General features: G+C 30.6%; 1 protein-coding gene across 1 annotated transcript in view; it reads right to left on the reverse strand.

Moving 5' to 3' along the window:
* Positions 1-5,079: 5,079 nt before the first annotated feature.
* LOC136977528 (GATA-binding factor 2-like) overlaps positions 5,080-19,397 on the reverse strand; it is a 50,231-nt gene continuing 35,913 nt past the window's right edge. Inside the window, 1 exon segment of the mRNA XM_067273023.1 lies at positions 5,080-6,713. Within this exon segment, the coding sequence (XP_067129124.1) occupies positions 6,324-6,713 (390 nt within the window). The 3' untranslated portion in view covers positions 5,080-6,323.

Here is a 19,397-nt window from a genome sequence, read left to right on the forward strand (position 1 = left end):
AGCTTTTAAATTATTGTTATTAATATTCATTGAAAATTTTATTACATATATTTTTAGTTTAACATTTTCACATCAGATAAGTTTATATAAATAACATAAACGTATAATTGTTAGATTTATCTTATTTGTAGAATAATTATAATGTTTCTAGTAAGTTTCTAAAAGTTGTTTATAAGGAAATTAAGGACACATATAGACTTTAATATAATAGAAAAACGTGTGAATCATTTCAATATGGTTATTTTCTAAATGCGAAAATTTATTTTACAGTAAGCCGTATTGAATTATTGTCTACGCTCACGGAAACTAATTTATAATTAAGACTTATGCCTACTCATTCGAAAACTTCATTTTGAAATATCGTTAGAAAGATGTGGATCACATATATAAATGCTTGGTATTATTTGAATACAATATCAAAAAAAATGGGCGAACGCACAGTTACTCGACCCTTCACGAACTATTGATAACGTTTCTCCTCAAAGCATGTTGCGTGTCTTGTTTCCAAGGCCATGCCTGTTCAGAAGGGCACATGAGTGTCCCTCCCACGTTGTATTTGTTTAAATAACTGGCATCCAATGATTCGCATAAATACCATTCTGTTAACAGCATAGTTAGAATTAGTCACGTAATATTCTCAATAATCTTCCGAAAACTCTACGGAAATAAACATTTCATCCCAACTTTTCTCTCAAAATTCTCATTTATATGCGTTAAGTGCTAAGTTAGCGAATGAAAATAAGCATCGGAGTATATTCCTACCAGACTTCATTCATTACTTTAAGTTAAAACAGTTTTAGTTCTGTAATTCTAAGGTAAATAAATTTAAAACAAATTTTACGGGAAATTTTCTCCTTTTTGTTTTTAGTTGTGAGCTAAATAACAAGTTATATTATTGTTATTTTTCATATAAAGACGAAATAATCAAAATCTGATGATCATTAACAGTAGCTGAAATGATGTGTGAAAATGTCTTTTAATAAAAGTTTTTTTAATGAAACGTTTATCACTCGTATGAATTCTCATCTTAACTTGAATAACAGGATCTTAGAACATTTCGAACAATTTAAAAGACTTGCCAAACAACTTAATAGTTCATAGGAAATTAGGTAGGACCTACTGGGTAATTTCCTTTTTCAGAATATTTAACTAAATGTATGTAAGGTACAGTAGTACGTCTACATCTTGTATTCAATAAATAAAAGTGTTGATCTAGACTAGAGGAGTAAGTAAATTGAAAATATTAAAAGGATTACTATAGATTATAAATGCTAGCGGAACATCATTCTTCTTTATTTTCATGCTTTCCAGGCTATAATTATCTTTAAAGGACTTCGATATACGTAAAAGGATAAACATCGAATAAAATGTTTATTTTTTTCTGTAATAAATAAGTACTAAAATCATATATAAAATCAAAAAATCAACTACGAGACAGTTAATTATAAAAGTATTTTCAGCTCTGTTGTAATGTTTTCAGAATATTTTGTTGTGTTACAACACTTATTTCATGCTTTAAAATATATTTAGAACGGTGAATCCGAAACATTTTTTCCTTTCATTTAAGGAAATCTATGCCAAACTTTATTTTTTTTTTAGATCTACTTTATTGCTTTATTGATCAAACTGAGTTATTGTTGAAGGAAGAGGGAAAAAGTATGGTTACAAAAAGTAACATTTTAAATATCAATAAATTACATTTTTAATATTAATTAATTAATATTCTAAATTTAAAAACAAAGATATAAAAATAAATTGTTACATTTTTTTTTAACAGCAGATTTTATAGTTTTAAAATACCGACAAATAAAATATTATTTTGACAATTGAAAACTTTCTAATAAATGTAATGCTTAATTTATAATTAATAAAAATGGTGAGGTTCCCTTCGGAAAAATTATTCCTGGATCGTCAGTATACCTTTCCTCCTATGGGCCTAAGTAGGCTTTTAGCACTTGCTAGAGGTTAAAGGGAGCGTGGTAGAAAGAACTGGAGTTCTATCGCCAATTTTGCCTCAGGCTTTTCTATTCCCCACGGGTTTCCTTTCCCAATATCCCCATATTTGAAATGGCCCGTATAACTTTATATCATGAAAAACAACATTTAAAATATTTTCAGAATATCGTGTTATAAATCTACGTTTTAATTCTGAAGTAATCTTCAAATCGGTTTTTATACAATTTAAATAATAGCTGATGGACTCTGTTAGCAGAAACGTACGAGATCAATTTTCTCTTTGTTTGCAAATACCAAATGAAAAAAAAGTAAATTATATTTATATATGTTAATTCGGTAAATCATTGTTAAGTATAGACTTTTCTTTTCGACTTCATTAAAACAATTAGCATGCATTATCACATTTGACTAATTAACTTTTTCATGCGTAATATAAAATCATTGTTTCAAACTGCAATTACAGAAAAGGATATGAAAGAAACGAGAAATGCATCGTCATTTATTACCTTTATAGATCTAGTAATAGAAGCGGAGTGAGTTTTTTTTCCCTCACTAGTTTTATTTGCATTAAAAAGATCTGCAATTATCACTTCATAACCTCTTTTACCTTAGCGTATACGGACTAAAATAACAACCTTTCTTATGTACTCGTTTTTTTTTCTAGTCGATAATTTAAATTCAAAAACATAAACATTTTATTTCGATCATTTTTCAATTAATTTTTTTATCGTTTTGTAATGTATTTTAATGCTACAAAACTTCTTAAATCGAAAAAAAAAGATACCCCGTGTTTTAAAAGCCTTTCAAAAAAACCAATCCTATAATTTACAAACAGTAAAATGTTTTTTTTTTTTTTCCTGTATATAATCCTTTTTACCCTCCATCTTAATGATTAATATTACCGGTTGGCATTTAAATGTCATAGTTTTTGCATCTGGAGACTTTTAATCGTTACTCTGCAAAGATTCGCATGCAAGAGGGCTGTCATGTGTTAATGTCGTATCACGTGTGGTCAGAGTCATATTGTTAATTCTCACGATATATAATTATGATATGAATTACTATCGTAAAACTGTTCAAATCTTATCCACATTTTCTCAGAGATAAACATACATCAGAATAGAATGAGAAAAAGCTAAGTATCGGATGTCACTTATATAAAAATTTATTTTAATTTCCGTATTGAAAGTATTGTATATTTATTTTAATAGGTCGACTACTTCACTCCATTCTTTATTAGAGAAATGTTTATAAACATTAATAAAGAAAGAAACGCGATACTTAAATGTAAAAAAAAAAACCACGTGTTATTTTTTCTCATTTGTTAAGCAGTTGATAGATTTACCACTTAAAGTACTTATATCTTAGTTCAATGAACTATTTCTCATCGAATGTATTGTTAGTTCTCTACTGATTGCTTTTAATTAATTTATAGAATTTTTATAAGAAGTAAACGTAGTATATATAGTCTCTGTCTCTTCTTGACCGTACGTAACTTTAATAAATTACGTTGGAAGGCAAAAAAAAGGAAGGGGGGTTGAACGGGAAAAAAGCTTTAGAAAAAATAAAATCGTATAAATTATTGTCTTTTTTATACAGGTGTAGTCTATCTCCAACAACGAAATAATTCATTAATTAGCAATGACAATTGAATAGACTATCAACGTTTGGCTTTCCTCCAATTACCTCAGGGCTTCAAAACTTCTAATAAATCAACGATTTCTTGAATTTTCTTATATTAACCAGTAGATTGTTGTTTAATCGCATCAACTTATTAAAATATTAATACGAACTGAGCCCATTTTTGAGGAATTTCAAGTATCAACTCATTAATACCGTCGAGAAATTTCATTTATTATTGTTTAATATATTGTTTAAACGTTGTTTTGTAGATAATTTTGTCTTAATATCGGTTATAAACTGTAAGAAATTTCTATATATAACCGAGGCACGAAGCCAAAATTACTTATTATTATATTGTTGCATCTAATTATATCAACGACAATAAATATTAATTTTTGTTAAAGAAGTTTTATTGTGATAAATTATTTATAAAGTTATCTGTTGATATATTGTTAATAAAAAAATAAATTACAGTTTGTATAATTTAATTTAATAAAAATTTATGGAATTTCTTAATGAGAATATAGTTAACTTATTAATGCAAAATTCTACTAATAAATTAACTGTAATTATTAAAATTTTGATAAATGTCAACTGTGTACTTGCATTTATGAATATGAACTACGTTTTAAAAATAATTTATATCATAGAATATCATAATTATTGCCTACACGTCATTATATAAACAATTTGTATAGTGTATTTCTTATATATTTTTTTATTATAGGCCTATAACTTTTACCACAAATAAAAGAAAGAGTATTTTTTTTTATTTTATTTTTTTGAAGCGTAATAATTGAATAATTAAATCCCCGTTTGTAATTGTTAAATGTTTATTAAAGAAAAAGTAAATAACGTATTGTTATTTATTATAATTGCAGTTTTTCAAGCAGAGGAAAGTTGGGTGAAATTGTGAATTGATCATGCACAAAAGGACAGATCACGTTCTGTCCTTCAACCAACACGTCACACCAATGCGACATTGAGCCACAATCGTTGTTCGTGTCTCACTTTCTTTGATTTAATTCCAATTCGCACGAAAATTTCCTTTAATAGCCCATCTATGTGTTGGCTTGTGATTAGCTTGTTTTGATCGAAGCAGGCGTGGTTTGTCGATGTAAATTTTAATTGCGACCTTCGTTTTGGTTATAAAATAATTTTTTATTAAAAAAAAGAATTAAATATCATTTAAATTCTTAAAACGTTTATAAAATTTATTATTATAATTAATCTCTTATTTTTAAAATTTTTATAAAGCAATAAATAATTTCTTGTGAGTATCAGTAATAGTAGACTATATGAGTTGAATCTTAAATTTATTATTAATTTATACTCGGAATTTTTTTAATTAAACGATAAATTTAAAAAAAATAACATTTACTTGTGAGAAATATTACCAAGGGAAAAATATACATATTTATTCATTGGTTGGTTAATTAAGTTACATTTTTGAATACTTTTTTTTTAATATCTTGTAAATAAAACAAACTTCAAATAAAATAATTTTTGGAAATTTGTTTAATTTTGAAATGAAATAATTTAAGCAATTAAAAAGTTGAACTGAGGGTTTTTCTTTTAAAGAGTAGAATCAAACAATTCTGCAAAAACTGGGAGACAATCCTTCTACATGATTTTATTTCCGTGCTGTGAACATTATTTACACCCGTGCCTTGAATGAAATCTCGTTTTCTCACTATATATTATTCAAACGCACATACGAACAGTATGGAAAAATCATGAAAACAAAAGCAGAACATGCATCCAAAAGCTCTATTCCAAGCGAGCGTTCCTCTAGATGTATTTTTATCTTGAAAAATCACCTTCCCTGTCTCCGAAGTAGAGAGATCTGTCCCTGTATCCCGCTTTCCTCTGTCCACTTGGCGGGCGACCAGATAACAAAACAAAAAAAGAAAACCATCAGCCCGACACGTAGATGGGGAAATGGGAAAAATCAGTTATTAGCGATCGAACACTAAAGACATGCATTTATAGGCCTACATAGAAACGTGGACGACTGAGGACAGTTTTTACAATAGTTCTACGACACCAGTAGTAATAGTTATGTACACGCTATTCCGTCTCCATCGTCTTCGCTTACATCGTTACGGATGATTTTTTGTTATATTTTTGTTATTTTTTTCTTTTTTGTCACTTCCATTTCGAGAAGGAAAAATAGTAAGAATGAATGAATATTTTGTATGAGGTTCTGACCGGCACCCGTCGACGTAAAGGTTAAGTTTTTTTTGGGCGAGTCCAGCCCGTCTCGTTGTAATGTCAATCGATAGACTAAAATGAAAAAGTCCCTCTTTGATTTTGGCACTGAGAGATGCGAGTTCACTTTTTTGAAAAATTCAGTTAAAGCATGAATTATAGAGCGAAAGAATCCCCTTTTCCATAAACGGTCATATTCACAAAAACAAAAAAAAAAAAAAAAAATCAAAAAGTTTGAAGTGTGAGGAAGACGATGCTAAATTTGCTATTGTCGTCAGTTTCCAGACCTACGAAGATTTGATGCACATACAACACGAAATGTCTTCGATTAGAAGAAATTAATACGGAGGAGGATGTACAAATGGCATCGTCAGTATATGTTGCCGGTGGTAGGAAGAAAGAGACCCGCATTGTTCAGTTTTGCAGGAGTCCGTTACATTCATTCACAAGTTTATTTTACCACCACTTACAAGTCGTTAGCTTTATTAATCACAATCGCATCATGTTAAGTGATGCAATCTTTCCGGCATCAGTCAGGCCATGGCACCTACCATACTGTTGGAAGTGGCGAGTCCGAGACCACCGGTACCTAGTTGCAAAGGTCCTCCGGATGGAAGTGGTAATGTGGATAATCCGGGTGCGGTATTCATGTGCATTGGTGGCGATGTTACAAACGAACCTGCCATGGATATGGGCATGTTGCCTTGATGCATGTAATGATTAACGGTAACAGACATCGACGACATCGAGGACATTGATGATGCTAATTGTCCGGTAGGCGTGAAGCTGGAAAACGGTTTATCGAGCGGTTTTATACACTCTGGGATAGCGATCCCGCATCCCTTCTTTTTCTTGCTCTTCGAAGATAGTTTACGATTGCGAGTTTGAATTCCTTCCTTTTTCATTGTCAATGGACGATTTACCTGAAAAAGAAAATCATTTGATGAATTCATAACACTATTAAGCACCTTATACGAAAATTTATTAATGAATTCTTTTAAGTATGTTTCGAAAATTAAATGAATTGGCGTCGTAAGAAATAGTCGTAAACCACGCCTTTTCACGTGTCTAATGACAAATGAAGGACACGGTGTCGTGCTGGAGATAACTAGTTTAATTAATAACCCACTTATTCAGGACATGCCTGGCTGAATACGACAATGACGCCACAAATATTACTTAGTTGTCGCCTTACCAGTTAGACGGAAATTTCGACTCTGTTGTTAACTCCAAGCCATTCATTGGAAGTTTCCGCGTTTCACATTTGTAAAGGAACTTACCCTTTTTGGAAAATATAAGAATAGCCATTAAAGAGATTCTTAACATATATAATAGCGACTTGTAACAAGGAAAAAATTTTCATTACACTCATTTTAAATAGATGATATATTTCTAACTATACTCATTTTTACAAGTAATAAAACTGATTTACAGGTTCATTATCGCATTTACATTCGTAAAAACAAACATTTTAGACACTATTTCTATCTTTTATGGTGATAAAGCATTCTATAATTTCGTTAAAAGAATAATTTAAGATAACTTATAACGTAAACGATCGCGTATTTGTTAGGAAGGTCACAAAGTCTTTGTTAGAAAAAAAATGAATATAAAACAACTCTCTTTGCATTCTAACATAGAAAATCTGATAGCTAGCGTGCTGCTATTGACAGCAACTACCTTCAATATGATGGAATACGGCAAAGTCGATTACTATTGACTCCACAGGTAATATGTCTTAATGACTTCAAGCATTGTTTGGAAATCTGCTTTTCATCCGCATCGCACGGGTTAAGTGGGCCGTATTTTTCTCATAACAGGACATCTATCAAATTTTTGACTTAAACGAAGTGAACATCTAAATGAATAACAGGAAAAAAAGTAACATCTTTATAAGCTAGCGTTATAAACGCGTTATTTAACTTATAATTACTAAATTCTTTTTCTGAAGTAATTTTTGAGATTAAATGAATGGATGTAATAAAAAACAAAGACATCATTTGACACTAATATTACATACCCCACTAAAGATGAAGTGAACTCTCTATATTTCTTTAATCCCCGCCCTAAAAAGTTGAAGATAACGGCTTAATTGTACGAACATATCTCGTTGCAGTATTATAAGATACATTTAATCGCCATACAAAACGGGTCATAAATACGTTAGTTCGTTGAATCCACCTCCTCTCAACTCTGGCATTTTCGGAGGAGGAGGGAAAAAAAGATAAATTGTTCTTCACCCTTTCCTGCTCACAACTAGTATCATATATTTAACGATGTTTGCTATAGGACTATATAACTCATAAATCTGTTTCTTTATTAAAGAATCCAATAAGGAAATTGTTTATGATCCACGAAAATCTCGTTTTTCGTGAATGGGCGTCCAACAATGCTACTAAATGAATCGATTGTATTGATTATTAAACCACCATTCTTATGGTAGAAAGATGAACACATCTAATTAACCGAAACGCTTTAACAAAAAAGACTTTTAAATGGTATTTAACATCGAGCCACTGCACTTAGTTACACCCTTAAGTAGAAATAAGCTAGTAACGCATTGTATCTCATTTGCAACCGTCTCTGTCACGATAAGAATTGTCGTTATTAATAGGAGTGCATAAAACGACCAGATAGCCTTCGGCAACAGCAACCGGCGACAACTGTCTTAATACCACTCACAATCGGGGAGATAGCGAAGGTCAGGTGAACAAATAGCTATCGAAACGTCATTCCGTATTCCAGAGACATACGTTGCTTCCTGCCTCACCATTGAAACCACAACGATTTCGTGACAGTCAAGGGGAAGAATAGATATTAACCCTCCTGACACGCTTGTAGTGGGTCAGGAGAAGTATATACCTTTGTCTCAGTGAGCCATGAGGTGTTCATGGCAGAATGAACTCCGCACATGCATGCACATGGTCCATTCTTTCCGAAAAGCGATGTTCAAATTATCCCAACGAAATACGATACGGCATTAGATACTATGAATTGTACAAAATGCCGCACAATTCATTTGAATTCGAACGTACAGACAGCTTGAACTTTAATTACAAAAACATAATTGAAAATACAAACGAATCAAATAAAAAAAAAATGTAAATTTACAATACGTTAAACGATTAAACATTTATGCATATATTTAAACGAAAAAATATATATAGCCTACTGTTAATCTATAAATAATTTTTAAAAATACTGAATGCAAATAGATCATTTAGAATTTAAAAAAAAAAAAAAATGAATAAAATAACTTAAGCATTAGGAAAGAAAGTTTTGACGATAACGTGATTCAAAATAAATACTGTAGAAAAGTTTTGAATTCTTGCCCACTTGTTTCGTGTTCTTCTGAATATCTTTATAAATAATTCTCTTTTTCTTTATCAAGAATCAAAAACCAAAAAAATTACCTATTTTTTTTAAATATTATCTTACATTTTCATTTGATAATAAGTTTATAAAATATAATAATTGGAGAAATTAAGTTTAATTTTCCGAAACTTTAATGATTTTTAAAACATCAGTATCGTAATAATAGGGAGGACTGAAAGGTCTTGAATTCTTATATATAAAAATATTTTCAAATGGAAATCATCATGGGAAGAGCAAGTTTTTAATCTGTATTCTGATTATAGTTACGAAAAAAAGAAATATCGATAGAATATTCAGAAAGATTGCGTGACTTTATTTTGATTTTCGGTTGACATACCCTATTCCTATTGTCAAATTTAAAAAAAAAACTGTGTAGACATTAATGATGTAAATATACAAATCACATAAATAAAAATTCAAACATGAGATTTAAATAGTTCTAGTGGTGTTATTTGAATCAAAATAAGGAAAAAAAACCCCTCTTAAATGCTTCTTAGATAATAAATAATGCATTAATTGAAACCCAATAAAAAATTGCAGTATTTAGTACACGAAAAAACTTAGGAAAATTGAGTTCTGCAGGTGATGTGCAAGAATCACTCCTAAAGGGCATCTAACAGCAAACAAGGCATAACGAAGGGATCTAGGCTTCCTAATTAACAGTTTTAACTGGCGTTGCATCATTCAACCGAAACCGGTAGACTGATTCTATGCACTTTATTAAAAAGTAATAACCGTTCGTGTAGAACTCGACCTGCCCTTAACAACAATCAATAAATTAGTTTTGGTCGATTTTAAAGAGCCGTCTGTAAATAAAGATTTTTACAATGCTTTTGAATAGGATGTAGTTGGGTCTAAGTATTTGGGGGATAAGGGAATCTCTGAATCCAAGTTTTTTTTATTCTAAGAAGTTGATCCTCCACGAAATTTTCTGAGACTTTCCTGTTTGCGAATCCTTTCCCACGGACAACTCCACCCCATAATTAACATAAATCTACTTTCAACGAACTTGGACAACAGCAATTAATCTGACCGGAAGCAACTGGGCGTGACATCCTTCATTAATAGACAACCTGCTAAATTATTACCGACTCTATTCAAAGAAAAAAATCCGTAAAGTTTTTAATAACGGAAGAAATAACTAAATTCGTAATAGTATCTACTTGTTTATAGTGTATTATTATCTTGTAACGAAAGCAGAAATGGATAATGAGCCGTATAGGCTATAATGTATACAAGTTACGAGTATGTAAAATACATAAAATATTAATTAAAATGACTTTTATATATATATATATAACAAATAAGCTCGCATCATTTAACCTTAAACAAGTAACAGTAAAAAGATAGAAGATGAAAAAAAAACTGTGATAATTTAAATTCTAATATAAATTTTTCACGTTTAAAAAGTTGTTTCAGCATATTTTCAACTCGAATTGAAAATATTTGTATAAAAAGTTATAATAATTATTAATTTCGATAATTAAGTATTTAAAATTCGCATGTCGAATGGAAGGACAGTGACCAGACGGTAGAAGTCACGTAGAGAAAAAGTTAAATCTAGCAAAGTTCTCACGCAAAACGTTCGAAAGTGAATGGTCCAATAGGCGAATGCCTGGAGGCTTCATGGTTGAAGGCCCACCATTTGGTGAGAGTGACAATTAAAACCCGTTAGCAATGGGACTCCTGCACCTTAATCGACCCTATGGTTTCTTGAGACCGTTGCTTCAGACTTCATTATAAAAATGAATATTCCCCATCAAGGTCATATAGCAACAGAACAATAATATCATCTAAAGTTCTAATAAGTATCATGCAATCGTCAAAATACCTTTACTTGTGGATAACACAATTTCTTTTCTTTTCAAGAAACATACGTAATACATTACCAGTAAATTGTAATAGAAACAGGCGTATTATATACTATAATTCAAAATCATTTAAAATAAAAATTCTGTGATTTAGTTGATTATATTTGAATATAATAAATTGAAATTATTGCAAATTTTATTGTTAGGATACTACAGTATTTAAAAAGTTTATTAAAAATAATTAATATTTTTCGGATGTAAACGATGGCAATCTGCGAAAAGATTTAGGAAATCCATGCCTCTTTCTCACTGATACGATGCATTAATGTAATATATACGCAAGATACGAGAGAATATTTCCAAAATCATACTTTATTTACGTTTAATAAATGCTATTTTAATATTAAATGACAAATTTTTAAGTTAGATACACTATCATTTTATATTTTAAATGACGATACAATACAAGTTCTTTATTATTTAAAAGTTAATTTCGAGTATAAATTTTAGATATGTACTTTAAAGTTACTTTAAACCGGTGTTTCTTATCGTCCCAGAAAGAGAAAATTAGTTTTAAGTGCAAAAAAAAAAAAAGTATTGGAAATCACATAAGTCAGGAATACACTGTAACTATCAGACAATAGTAATAAGTAAATAAATAAGACTTATATAATTTTAAGTATCGTGAATGTATAATAATAAATATAAAGTACGTTATTCTTTTAAACTTTGCTAAGGCAATTAGAAAATATATTGATTAAAGGGTCACTTAGGAGGCAATTTCAGAGAAAACTGTTTTAAACCCTGTCCAAAATCAAAATATGATCAATTTTCTTATTTAATACATCGAGAGAAAAATCTGCGATTGCTAAATCTCACGATGATTTATTTTCCTGCATAAATTGTTTGCAAACAGAAATAGAGAAAACAAACCAACTCGCGCAAATTTACAAAATAGAAGAATAAAACGGACTTTCTTCCTTTTGTGACATCATCAAGCAGATACATTGATAAAATGCAGAAGGTGATTTATATCTTTCAATTGACATACGACTCGCCTGGCTGCTATTGTTCCTTGGTTTTATCCATCAATACTATGATAAGCCACAACCAGTGGTCTGGATCCAACGGTTCGTTAGAAGATTCGTATCTCTCTTGGGGTTCTATTGAAAGAGATGACAAAACATGTGAGCCACTGGCCACATGGATTTGTATTGTTTTTTGTATGATGAATACAGTAATTCGATCATTTCAAACTCTCCAACTATAGCATTTTCTCATTTAGAATGTAAATGGAAAATAAAAGAGCCGGATAAAAATGTCTTTGGTAATAACTTTAAAACAGAACGTTTACATCTCATTTAAAGAAATGGCGATGGATTACGTGCAAATATTACTATGATTTTCGTGAGAACTTCAATTCCTTAAAACACCATGTCCTGTTCTGTCTTCCATCAAAATCTATTGGACGCAGCTTCTATTTGCAAGCCAATCGCTCGTCTTGTTGCGGATAACATGATGTGACTGAACACTCCCAAAGCTCCATTGACTCCGACTCTGATGGATGGTACTGAGCCATACAATCACATTACTGTATTTGTTCCTAATGCCTTTTTTTATTTTGTTTCTGATAACTGTTTGATATATCTCTAGCAAATTTTCAAGATATTACTAGTTACACAATTGGATATCTTTAGTAATATTTATCTACGAAAAAATATGTCTTCTGTGCGTATTAAATAATGAAAAAAAGAATGAGAAATAGAACATTGCTGAGATATGATTCAATTCAAATTTTATTTATTTTAAATTGGTGAAAAAATATTATAGATACTCGAAGTCATGATCATATTTCACAGTTTTTTTTATTATTATTATCTGTGTTATCTTTTTAACCTTCTTGTGTAAATAAACTATACAAAATTGGCTTGGAAGCACGCTCGTCCTTTACTCTATCAGGCTGCGTGTTTATTTCACTCGAATGTGTTTACAGAACATTCGTGTAGTTTATATAAATGTTTTAAATTTTTATAGTAAAATAACGCAAAAAAATATTACTGTTTTCGTTTTTTAATACTCAAATTTATAATTAACCCATCGATCATATAGGTCTATATGTATACTTTTTTTCCCCCTCGGTATGAATTGTAATCGAGATGTTAATCTTTATTAGTAAATTAAGCTGTAGAACATCTTAAAATTCAATAAACACATGCTTAAATAAGGGGTGCAGTTACCGAGAGCGCTTTTCATTATTTTACAGCTCTAATAAAACGAATAGATCTTCCAGAACTAAACTTATACCCTGCTTTTATCCACGAGAAGCGATTGTTTTGTGTCCCTCAGTTTCCGTTTTGGGAGGGTTGGAACTCGTTTCCTGTCACGTCATTTGCTATAACCTTTAATATGCTTAGTTATTGACACTGAATTTAATGGCCTGAAGCAAGAGTAGCTTAAAGAACATTTATCAACTTTTTTCTGATAAAATTATTGCATCCGGAATTCAGCTTGTATCAAATTGCACTTTTATAAATTGAGAAAACGATTAAGATTGAAGAGTAAATACAGTTTTTCAGTGTTATAATTATCAATTCTTTTTATTTTGAACAATGGTTTAGGTATTTATTCATTTTGCCTAGAAAAATGATATTTTATACAGGAAAATAGCCGAAATACAGACTGAAAGAAAAACATCAAAAATTTTAAATAAGTATGCGTGTTATTGTTTATAGGCCTGCTGAATTTATAGCTACGTCCTCATTAAAATGTTGCCATGGGCCAAATCAAGCTCATAATCGAACGACTGCTGCTTCTTTACATATATTTATTCGATAAAAATTAAGGTTAAATAAAAGAAATAATAAAACTACATTTCTTACAATTTTAAATTTATCAAGTAAAGATGTTAATTTTGTTACTTCTATAACCTGGAATCGGTACGATTTTTTTATAGAGAACAGTAGCCAATAAGTGGTTTACAGAAATTACTTTTTTTTCTTTTACTTCGCATCGATTAATTTCCATATTAAAATATTAAAAACTCAGATTTTTGCAGAGGAGGACATTGTCTCCTCTTGTTGGTATATGGCGACGTCCATATCCGTAACCAAAAACTGAAATATCTTGGTGAAAAATACTATCCGAAACAAAACAACGTCTGCGGCAGATCTTTCCTTTTCTGGTATTATTAATAGCGATTCGTAATTTAAAAAATCTAATTTAATTCTGAAGAATTTGCTTTAACTGTAACAAGAATTGAATTGGTCTTTTACAACAAAAAACATTACAAATTAATTTAATTACGAATAACTTCCTAAAAGCAATCGTATCCAATTATTATTAGGCCAACAGAAAAATCTATAGAATGAGGTAGACCAAGATAAAAGATCAAAACAATAATACACTAAACATTATCATTAACGATTATAAGTCGAACGAAAAAAAAATTTTTATTGTCCTCTAATAATGAATGAACTTACACAATAGTTATAAAAAATATTAAAAGAAAAAAAATAATAAAACAATTTATGAGATTCTTATGCATAGGATACAATTCTTGTTTTGTTAGAATTATGCATTTTTTTAAAAAAACTTTTATTACTCTTTATACCATTAATGAATTGAGAAAACTACATCCCTTTAGGCCTACAGATGTCTTAATTTTAGTTATTTTTCCTTGATCTCGAAACAAAATAATATAAACTTAATTCCTTTCTTAATTTCCTTTATCCTCTTCGCCATCACCAGCGGATAACGGCTTCTTAATTGAATTTTCACCGTAATTTATTTATTATAGATATGCTAGCGATTAGATTATTGAAAAACTAAAACACTAATTTCCGATTTATGAAATTTATATTGGTTTGAATTTAAATTCATACTGTTTTGAAGGATATAAATTAAAAGCAAATGAAGTGCGACTGAATTTCAATAAAAAATGATTTGTAATGGTTTTAAGCCGTATAAGAAGAGGTCTAATAGTAAATAACTTTATCTTATCCCATTCGTACTTTCTTCTTTAAGTCAGTTTATAGGCCTACTGTATATAACATACGTGGATGGAGTATATTATACTGTATTTGATTCGTGGTAAGGTATTATCGTTCAACATATGACATTTCCGAAACAATGTTCTCCAACGATTAATTCAATAGATTTCTGTGTAAAGAGAACAAAGAGGGAAAATTCTATTACCTTTCGAATAAACTTAACATATGAGATCACAAAAGAAATAATGCAATATAAATCAATTTAAATAAGCTAATTTTTAGTGTTTAATTAGAGTAACTTAATATTATTAATGTAAAATAATTGTATAAAACTGTAAAAAGACTGTGCGCAGCTTTAGAAACTTTAATAGGTATCTGTTATATAAAAACTATGAAAAGAAACCAGGTATTTCTCAGTCAAATTAAATTTTGAATATATTACAATTGAATATTTTCTTCAAAATGTCAAAGCCCATATTTATTAAATGTTATTAAACTTTATTATGTTTTCACAACGAAGACGGGCGAGAGTTATTTCAACGCTTATTGTATCTTTATTTAGATATTAATAAAAGTATTTAGATCTTAAAAAATATAAGAAATTTATCTTATGTAATACATAGTCTATTATTAAAAATAGCGAGAAATAATTCTGGAATAAACAGCATTTATATATCAGATTTTTTATTTGTACTGTATATAGAGCCTATAGCCTATACATATGTGATAGTACAGTCTTTTTCTTTCTTTTAAATAAAACTAAAAAGGGAATTTCTTTATAGTTTTAAATCTAGGCCATTAAACATCATATTTTTTCTTTTAAAATAGATTTAGAATCAAACTTATTTTATTCCTGATATTATAGATTATCTTAAATTATACTATGAGGGAAAAAGAAACAAAACCTACTCCCTACTAAATTATAAAATTACGTTTAACTACAGGTTTATTTTTAAAATATAAAAAGTAAATTTAATTTAAAATTACCTAACCATAAAAAAATTTTTCATCCAAGTTAAACTATGTAATATCAATTTCTAAATTACAATAATTTATGTAATTAGTTTTAAAGTAAATTGAAAAATAAATCTATACAATAAGCAAAGAGAAGTTTAAGTAAAAATATATTTAAAAAAAAGAAACATTGCAAGCGGTCATTGATTCATCAACAAACATTTGAAAGAGGATTGCGTGTTGGTCAGAAAAGTGGTCTAACCCCGAGGTAAAAAAAAACTTCTACGGTTTTATAATGTGCCTAGGTGATCGGCAAGGGTTGATGGTTTACGAGAAGAAAGAAAATGTTAAAGAAGCACCTATCTTTGATGATAAACCTTTGAGTAAAGGGGGAGAAATGAGAATCCGAGGGGTGAAATAACTAAAATCTGCTGGAGGGAAGTCACTCGAACGAACGATTCTCCTTTGCAATCCATTAAGGTTTTCTCTTATTGCTTTGCTAATCGACAGGAATTATCTTCGCTTTTCAAGAAAACTTAACTAAGCGATGAATGATTATCCTGAAAATTTCTATTTAGATTCTTTTTACTCCTTTAAATCGATTCGTCCAAAGTACAGTTTTTTCTTTTTTTTTTTCCACAATTTTTAGGTTTAGATAATTTATGAATACCGAACACAAATGGAATCCGTGCGATAGATCTATAAAGTATAAAGGGTTAGCAGGAAGAGGAAGATAAAATATTTTTGTGATTCTTTATACGTATTTTAGAAAATTCAATGTCGACTTACTGGAAAGAAAGTTTTATTTAAATGAAGACCAGAACTTAGTTTAAGCCTCCGAGTCTTCGATAATTTTGAACCCGAGGGCCTAATGTTAATTATAGGTGTAAGTGCAAATATTATCGCTAAACATCAGATTCTTATCTACTTTTTTCATTGTTGCTTGGAAACGAATGTGAGTTCCCATAATTTACTAATTTCCAAAAGCGCGCCTCTCTTAAAAATCTGATGAAGTTTACATGATTAATGTTGATTTTCTCAAAGCTTCTTGCTTTTCAACATCGTCTAAAATTTCTTTGGATAAAAAAGTATAACGTTTTAGGGAGTATCTTAAGCATCTCCAACACGTCTTCATTCGATGCTAAGGGGTATTTGAGGCCACTTGTATACACTATAAACAAACTAGGGGAGAGTCTTAACGCTAACTTATCGACTCACTTGATATTACTATGGAAATTACAGGATTGTAGAAATAAATCACAAATTTGTACGAACCGGATGTGTACGGGGTAAGGGGCGCAGGTGACTCAAACCATCTCTCGATTTAATTGGGGAGGGTTTATAGCACAAGGGAGATCAAAAGGGCCCAGAGGCCACTTCCTCGTCACTCAGCCTGCCGTATAATTAACGTTGGTACCTGCAGCTGGACACCTTAATAACAAGGCACGGACTTATAAAACAACTATGTACACAGTCTAGGTCGATTGATACAGTCTGGGGAACCGTTGCGTAAAGCTTCAGTTTGAGGGTGATTATTACGTTTTACTTTTCTCTGCAGATACAAAATATGAAGAGAAGATTGGAATAACTTGGAGAATTTTTGGTCGAAGAGAGTAGGAATTTATTGAAAAATCGATAACTAAATAAAAATTACCATTCGTTTAATTTCCAGATTGGCTCTTGTGCCAAACTCTCTTAAACTCTAAAAGCATCTACAGTGAGAGTGTCGTAACCTGACACATGTTGCTCCATGTCATCATAAATATAACTTACGATCGTTAAAATGTCGTAAAAGTGATCTTATTTTCTTCTATTCTCCTCCACACATACACATTGATATTATCAATGCTAACTTAACAAGTGCCATCATTCAATTCTAGTAGAAAAAACTTTTGCTGACGTCACTGGCGAAATACCACTGGGCATTGCAGTCCAATGCTGTGATACGTCCGTAAAGGAATGACACTAACTATAGTTTCGACGCTCGGATCCACTAATTTTCCTGTCACGTGATGGCATACCAAAGGACACTCCTTGAGCCCAGGCCAATTCCGAGAGAGATCTCAACTTAGAGGCACTCGTATTATCCCATCACACTGTTTGTTCAAGCATCTATTAGACAGTGTAACTTGTGGTTTTCAATAATACATCACCTGTAGTGGCGGAACTGGGTGTCAGTTGGCAGTCGTGCACGCAAATATCCGCCCAAATCCAGCCCAAGGAGTTAACACCATGCCAGGAGAAGGTCCATAAGTACAAGTTGGCACGGAGTAATGGTTAAGACGAGAGGGCACCTGGAGTTCGAGGGGAAACAGGGGATGACACCACAATTACAAGCCAGCCGTACCTGTTCCATCATTTCTCAACTCGACGTTACAAAACAAATACGCTAAACACCTCGCTACGGGGAAGAGGGGAAAGCCAGTACTTCGTACTGACTACTCTTAAAAAGGGCGTAGCAGCCTAGCTTGTTCTGGATATGAAATTTTATTTAAACATTTTAAAAAATAAATATCAGAATAAATACAATTTTAAGATCCTAACTGAATTTTTCGGAACGAGTCTTATTTTCACGACATTGGAAATTTTCTGATCTTCTATAAATCGAAAGCCGTTCCTTATGTCATTGTACAGTACGTTGTTATAATTTACGATGTAAGATTTCTGAAACAAATTTAGGTCTAAGATGAAGAATAGATTGGCTGATATGTCTTCAGCTGGAATGGAATTATGACCAGACTTCAGTGAAATATAGGTCCAACTGACCTTAGACCCAAGTTATCTTTCCCGGAGGGTGGGAGTCACGTTCTTTCGTGTAGAGCAGGCGTCACGCGTCCATCATTTAGTAGATGTTCTTTAACCTGTTTTCAGACACAGTTCACGCATTTTAACTCGAGTATTGACTGCAAAGATCATGACAAAGCGTGATCATTATGTGACGAAATACTCCAGTGTTGGCAATGGAAGACCGAGCCGAGAGATTCGATTAAATTAAATATGATTATTTTTATTACGCGGCTGCTCCGGACAACTTGTTTAACTTCAAAATTGTACTATTACTTAAATAAATATGAAAAATATTTCCTTTTAAATCAAACTTTTAAGAAATTGCACTTTATCCATTTCGTGGTTAATTAATAAACATGAATTCAAGTAGCTTCCTTTCTTTTGCTACATAAAAATAAGTCATCCCGTTTAATTTAGATAATACCAATTAATAAGTTTTCTGAAATAATGAAAAGCAAATAACGACAATAGTTTAAATGTATTTAGGCCTCGTTTAAACTTATATAACCGAAAACAAAATATATTGTAATAGAAACAGGAAGCTTTAGTTCCTGTAAATATGTTTAGCACGAGATTTCCTATTTTAGAAGCGAATTTATTTGCTTATACATAAATTATTATAACGACGTTTACTGTAATGTCATCGGTTAAACTCTTATATGGAGTTTATAAGTGGATAATGATACATAAT

Source organism: Centruroides vittatus, unplaced genomic scaffold (genome assembly GCF_030686945.1).
Source record: "Centruroides vittatus isolate TY-2023 unplaced genomic scaffold, ASM3068694v2 contig_460, whole genome shotgun sequence".
Taxonomy (NCBI): domain Eukaryota; kingdom Metazoa; phylum Arthropoda; class Arachnida; order Scorpiones; family Buthidae; genus Centruroides; species Centruroides vittatus.